The 6724-nt window shown below is 39.2% G+C and overlaps 1 protein-coding gene across 1 annotated transcript; it reads right to left on the bottom strand.

Annotated features, from left to right (window-relative positions):
• Positions 1-2906: 2906 nt before the first annotated feature.
• Positions 2907-6402, bottom strand: LOC137189168 (platelet-derived growth factor receptor-like protein). The gene is made up of 7 exons (XM_067598880.1): positions 6163-6402; positions 5748-5902; positions 5463-5605; positions 5197-5348; positions 4752-5045; positions 3690-3829; positions 2907-3327 (listed from the first exon to the last, which is right to left on the bottom strand). Exons 1-7 carry the CDS (start codon positions 6242-6244, stop codon positions 3121-3123), a joined length of 1173 nt encoding a protein of 390 aa, XP_067454981.1. The 5' UTR covers positions 6245-6402; the 3' UTR covers positions 2907-3120.
• Positions 6403-6724: the final 322 nt, after the last annotated feature.

Here is a 6724-nt window from a genome sequence, read left to right as displayed (position 1 = left end):
AAGAGAGACTGCGCCATCTAGCGAGCAGGAAAGTGGGCGCGCAGGAACATTTACCTTAACTTTGGAGCCAATCATGATCCAATATTTAATGTACACAAATGTGATGCGGAAACTTGATGCCTCAAGAGCACAAACACTGAGAATGAACGTAATAGTGAAGTAGGAGACATCTTGTGTCCAGCAGTTAAACTTTATTATTTGCATATTTGTAGATTCTGTCATTTTTAATGAGGGAGAAGGAGTAGGTGTCATTTTAAGGATTTTAACAAGATAACTGATCATTTTTTGTGGAAAAAACATATCAGGCACAAATTATTATTCAAAGTAGAGTATTTTATATACATCTTACATCATGACTGGAGAGGATCTTTCAATTATTGAACAGGTTTCAATCAAATTTCATGTATGTAAAGTTCATTAAAGCCAATTAATCAGGAAGAATGGATTCATGTTTGGTGCAGATGGGGCCCACCATTTATATACTTAACATTTAACGTTTTATCTCAAAACTCTTGAACCTTGAAGTGTAGAAACTACTTTTTTTCTTGATTGCTTGGTCCAACCACAGCTGCCCAACCATGGAAGGTCATATAGACCATGACAGTTTCTGCCTACACATTTTCCACCATTTTGAATATGTAGCAATTTTTTTTCCTTCTCCACATGTAGGCTACACATTTAATCTAATTTTATCAGGATTTGATACATAACCCAATTTGACTGAACCTCTAAAAAAGTGGTTTATTTTTTGGTATAAGCCAATTATTTTCCAATATGACCTGGCCAAATTCTTGTCAGCATGCGCATTTGACAAAAATGGTCATAATCCTTGATTGAGTGCATCATTCAACGGCAATATTTAGATAAAATGTACAGTCACTCACTCTGAACAATCCTTCAAATGTTGATGGCATGCCAGCATAGGAGATTCTAATTTTTTGTTTGGACAACCATTAAAGATCAGAACATTTTCTGTTCTGTAATTGACTTTATTCTATGTTATTAAGAGGGTAATAACAGACAGAAAAGAAAACACAACTCAACAATACATCAATACAACTACAGTACTATAAAATACAATTATACAGAGCATGATTATTAAAACAGGGGGTGCTGAGTCACAGCAATGTAGGAGTCTTGGTTAATTGATGACTCATTCTTCTGCTTGTTCTTGTTTCTCCTCCTCAAACTGAAGAAGTAGTGGATTCTTTTTCCACTCTGAGCGCCTCTTTTTTTCTCCAGGACTTTCTCCTCAGAAATGTCCTCCTCTAGCAGCATTTTGACAGCCATTATTGCAACAAGTGTCTTTTCCTCCTGCTCCTTCCACAATACAACTACAGTACAACAAAATACACTAATACAGAACATTTATAATAAAACAGTGGGTGCTGAGTCACTGCAGTGTAGGAGTCTTAGTTGATTATTGACTCATTCTCCTGCTTGTCGTCCTTTCTCCTCCTTAAACCAAATAAGTGGTGGATTCTTTTCCACACTGAGCACCTCTTTTTTTTCTCCAGGACCTTCTCCTCTGAAACTTCCTCCTCTACCAGCATTTGAACAGACATTACAGCAACAATGCTCTTATCTTGCTGCTTCTTCAGCTTCTCCCTGAGCTGGGCATTTTCTGCCTGGAGGGCCTGACTTGCCTCTTTCTCAGCCTGGAGCTGAGTAGCAAACTCATGACATCATAGTGATCACTGTGACCCCTGAGAATCATTAAAGTCTGAAAAGAGACACAGCTACAGTAATGTTACCATGTGGGATACTTATATTCTTTAACCATTGCTCTTTTTAATTTTCATGAATTATCTGCCAAATGTTTCTGACTCAGTTTTGCCAACACTTTGTGCAGATGACACAAATGTCACAGTTTCACACCAGTAGTATCAATAAACTACAGACGCATTTATTTTCTAAAATTTTATTTCAGTGCTTATGGTTCTCAAGTTTTTTCATATTTGTTTTTAATTCAAGCATTCATTCATATTGTTCTACAGAGTCTGAACATTTTCATCTTCCTTTATGTTCCAGTAATGTCATCACAAAGTTTAATTTAGATACAGAGGCTCTGTCTTGTGGAACTCAAATGTGCACTGTGTTTACTTTTAAACAAACACCTTAAACATTGATAACCTCCCAAGTACAATGTTGTTTGACAACATAATTAATAATTAATAGCGTCAATGATTGCCACGTCCCGTTTAATTTGGCCAGTTCCAAGGGAGTGCACCTGATGGTTCATTAGTATTTGCTTCCTGAAAAATCACAACATTTATAATATGTGTTTGTGGTGTTCAGACATTTATGGTGGTAGATGTATTTCAAATCTATTGTATCAATGGTTTGCAGAAACGTACAATGCCAATATTTTATTCTGGCGATTGGGCTGCTCTATGTGAAAAGTGCCCTGAGATAACTTCAATTGTGATTTGGTGCTATAGAAATAAAATTTGACTTGACTTGAGTTCACTTGAGTGTTAGTTTTGGTCTTTTCATGCAATTTGAATTTAAAAATATAGAATATCACCAGACTTTAATGGGAACTTGGAGGCAACACAGTGCACAGGTTGGGAGGTGGGAGGTCATATTTGTCAAAATCAAGTGAGATTTTTCACACAAACGTTTGGCTTAATTTCTCAGTAGAACAAAATGTATCCAACAATGTAATTAGTATTATGACAAAATTAAGAGACCATTTATCGTGTCATAATGATCACTTTATATAGTCTATCATAATATTGATACTACATCATGACATTTCAGAATTTTAATTTTAACTCATATTTATGGGAAGAAGAATCACTCTCAATGAAAAATACACAAAGTGCCTAATAATAATAATAATAATAATAATAATAATAATAAATAAGTAGAGTAAGACAATTAACCCCATGTGTTTATAAAGCTGTTTAATATACAAACTTATGATGCACAACAATTTACATACAGTACATTCGTCTGAAAAACTAGATCTGCGCTATCATTACAGTGTGTTTCCATTATTCATAATTACGGAAGACGAAATACATCTTTTGATGTCATCTTCTCATTGGTGGAGTAATACTGTTTAATATGGCAGAGCTAACTGCTGCATCAGTGATGTCATGCAGCTGTAGCGTCTCATGGTTTCTTAGGTTTAGTTTTGGGGACCACTTTAATGGTGGTGGTCACTGATTTGGCTCCTTGCAGGTTCTGAGCGGTGCATGTGTACGTTCCCTGGTCCACATCCCTCACCTCATCCACCAGGAGAACAGACTGAGTTTGCTGTCGAGCCGGACCTCCACTGACTGGACTGACGCTGTCCTGTGTGTACATAGGCCTCCCTATCTGTAACCAGCACAAAAAGTCCACAGCTTAATAAATATTAGTAAGTCATTTATGAATGACTATGGGCCGGGATGACCTGCATTATATAGGTGGAATGCTTGTTGACTAATGATTAACGAGATAAAAAGACAAAGTAAGCTGTATTGGCAGAGGATGTACACCAACTACACGGACCCTTCACTTAATTTAGCTCAACAGGCAAACAAGTTATTTTTATGCATAAAAATCGCTTACTACTCATCTGTAAAGCTTTAATAACTCATTTATTAACACTAACTAAGTCATTAGTTACTTATAAACAATTTAAAAGTATCCTTTATGTAAAGTGGTGAAGCAAAAATCGCTGTTTTTAGCATGCTGACCTGCTGTCCAGGGTACTCCCAGGTGATCTCTATGGCCACATCTTGTTCTCCCACCACAGTGCAGCTGACACGCAGATTCTCACCCACGGTCACCGTGCTCGTCGAGGCCTGGATCACTGGGGCAGGAGGAGCCATGGGGTCTAAAATGTGGAATATCAGAGAGCTATGTAAGTGATAAGTTACACCAAACAAGTAAGTCGGCACATACAGTATTTTCTACCCCTTTTTTTGTCTGGTTCTCTTCAAGTAGTAGTACTACTTTGTATACAAGTACATAACACACCAACAAGAGGGCTGTTTCTACTACTCTAACCCTTAACAGTATCCCCTCATAGTCTCTATACCAAACCTCTGAATTACAAATTTATTTTTCATTCACAAATACCTTATCAGTCCCCAATAAATGGGTGATTAATCCTTAAGTAAGCTTTCACGGAGCAGAGAGAGTGTATTCTTCAGGTTTCATGCTATTTGTTTATGGGGAAAAAGACATCCACAATCACACTACATTATGGTCCTATGTTACCTAAATGATATATGTTGTCATGATTTCAATATTACTTAATGTGAAGAATGCTATAACATCTTGTATTTGTAATTTTTGAATTTTTGAACAAACATGGGTCAACTTTAACCTGAAACACCCGTCTGTGTAAAAAAAAGTGTGTATCAGCTGCACAAAAATGAAAAGAGTTGAAATATTCCATTTTTGTATATTCTGGGTCACTTTAGGAAATGTCATAGATTCCCAGGCTTAAAGCATGGTGTTTAGGGTGTTTTACTGCTCTCAAATGTAAAAAATAGTCAAATTTCTGTCAGTTACTTTCCACCTATGCTTGTAAAAGTCAGATGGACAAGAATCAGGTGTGAATCTTGTTATTATAAGTGATTGTTTCTTTGTGTGTGTTGGTTTTACTACTTGTCCATTATATTTCCCTGTCGGCTGTCTAATGCATGCTGCCATAGGCTCCACATGGCCATGATCCTGAGCAGCAACAAACAGTTAAAGGCACCAAATAAAAGTATGACTGAAGGAATGCACGACTCTGTAGCCGCACTCACAGTTGACATAGATGAGCATGTATTTGGTGGAGCTCTGCCTCAGGTTGCCCAGACTGGCTACACAGTACAAGGCTCCAGCGTGATAAGGCCGGGGGCGATGGATGGTGAAGCCCTTCTTGACATTAAAGGAGATCTCTGTCCCGTCCACTGCCACCTCCACTGGTGGGAACTCACGGTGCAGAGTTACCTTGGCTTCAGGTGACGTCACCTGGCAGGGGAGGACTGTTGGCCAGTTGGTTCTCAGCTGAATTACTTCATAGTAGTCCGACGACGGAACAAATAGCTCTTGTGGGTCTGATCGGTACAGGTAGGAGATAAGGCAGATTGGTGATAAGATAACATGTCAATGAAAAAAGCTTCCTATCAAGCTGGTGGTAAAATAAATCAGAGGGCTGCAGTTCTGAGAAGTGCACATGTAAGCATCAATAAAGTTGAGTCATTGTACCTGGAAAGAAGACAAAGACTTTCACAGCTTTGTCATATTCCTTTCTGCAGTCTGTGTCTTCACAGTACATAGGATAACAGGTGTACTCCCCTGTGTCTGCTCCTGTAGTGTTGACTAATGTTAGAACTCCATATCGCTCAAATTGGGCAGTCCTGCGGAGGCAAAACAGATTCTACTAATTATTTTGTGTAAGCTTGAACATGATGGCTTTATCGGCTAAAGAATGAATTGTACATCGTGCAAGATTTATCAACCATGAAGCTTACTTGAGCCTCCCATCATCATCCTCCTCCAGGTAAGATGGGACGCCCCACTGCACAGGTTTGCCCCTGCACCTCAGCTCCAGAGTGTCTCCAGACTGAACGCTTATCATCTCTCCCACCCTTGTAAACTTACCTCTGTTTAGCACCTGCGTGTGTAAGATACAAAATCATACAGATATACAAAAATTACTCACAGAGATTTATCTACCAAAAGTGCCTTTTTATGAAAAAGTGATTGATGAAGGTTCCTGTTACATTAGAAAAGTAATTGTGTGCCTGTTGAAATACCTGTGTGAGGAAAGTCTGTGCCTGGGCTGCAGGTACAGCTTTGACCTTGGCTGTTACAGCTCGGGGCCCTTTGTTTGTTACTTTCCCAAGTTTTGGTTTGCCGGCCTTCCTCCCTGGACTGGTCCTCTGTTCTTGGGCATCATTTTGGCAATAAGCTACACAGTGTACAGAGCACATGATGCAATAATAATTCATAAATGCAGAAATAGTCATGTGTTTGGTGATATAAATTTAGTGATAATCAGTCATATCTTAAGAAAGAAGATTACTGTGTGTGGTATTGGCATTGTTTCATTAGATGCCGACCTCTAGAGTAAGCCATATTGTACATTAGGTCAAGAGAAACCTTCCCTTCTTGGTAATTCTAGGAATGCATGTTCACAGAACTGCTCAGCAAGTGAATAAAGTCACTTACCTAACTCGAAGATTACAGCATAAATAAAGAGAGTGCTCAGCACCAGCCTCCCCTTCGACCCAAACGAGTTCACCAAAGGCATGATTGATCAGTGGATTATCGGAGTGGTCTGTGGATTGTTAGTTCATGCAGTTCAACACAAAGTGGCGACTACTGAAACCAAAAGGAGGGAAGGGAAAGAGAGAAAAGAGAAAAAAGGAGGAGGAGGGCAGAGCTTGCGAAGTGAGCGGTCAGCTGTTTACCAGAATCACACAAATTCCACCTCCTGAGAGTGGCATTAGTACCCCAAATTCCTCCTGACTGGCTCAATGGAGGCTTTCAAGCCTGTCTGGACCAATGAACAGAGGCCCCTCCATCTGGAATCGCACAGCCTGTTTGCTTAGCTGCTGGAGTGGAAGTGTTCTAGCAGCATGAAACACATCACACAGCCCAGACAAGGTCTGTGGCAAGCTTATTAAAAGCATTTGGCACCCAATAAACCTTATGTCCTGCATTCATTAATTGCCTTCCTGCAGGTAAAACAGATCACAGGTCTGATCTGCTTTAGACTGCCTGTCATTCT

The sequence above is a fragment of the Thunnus thynnus genome, chromosome 9 (assembly GCF_963924715.1).
Source record: "Thunnus thynnus chromosome 9, fThuThy2.1, whole genome shotgun sequence".
In the NCBI taxonomy this organism is placed as follows: Eukaryota; Metazoa; Chordata; class Actinopteri; order Scombriformes; family Scombridae; genus Thunnus; species Thunnus thynnus.
Note: the sequence above shows the minus strand (reverse complement) of the source record. Positions and strands in the feature narration are given on the sequence as shown.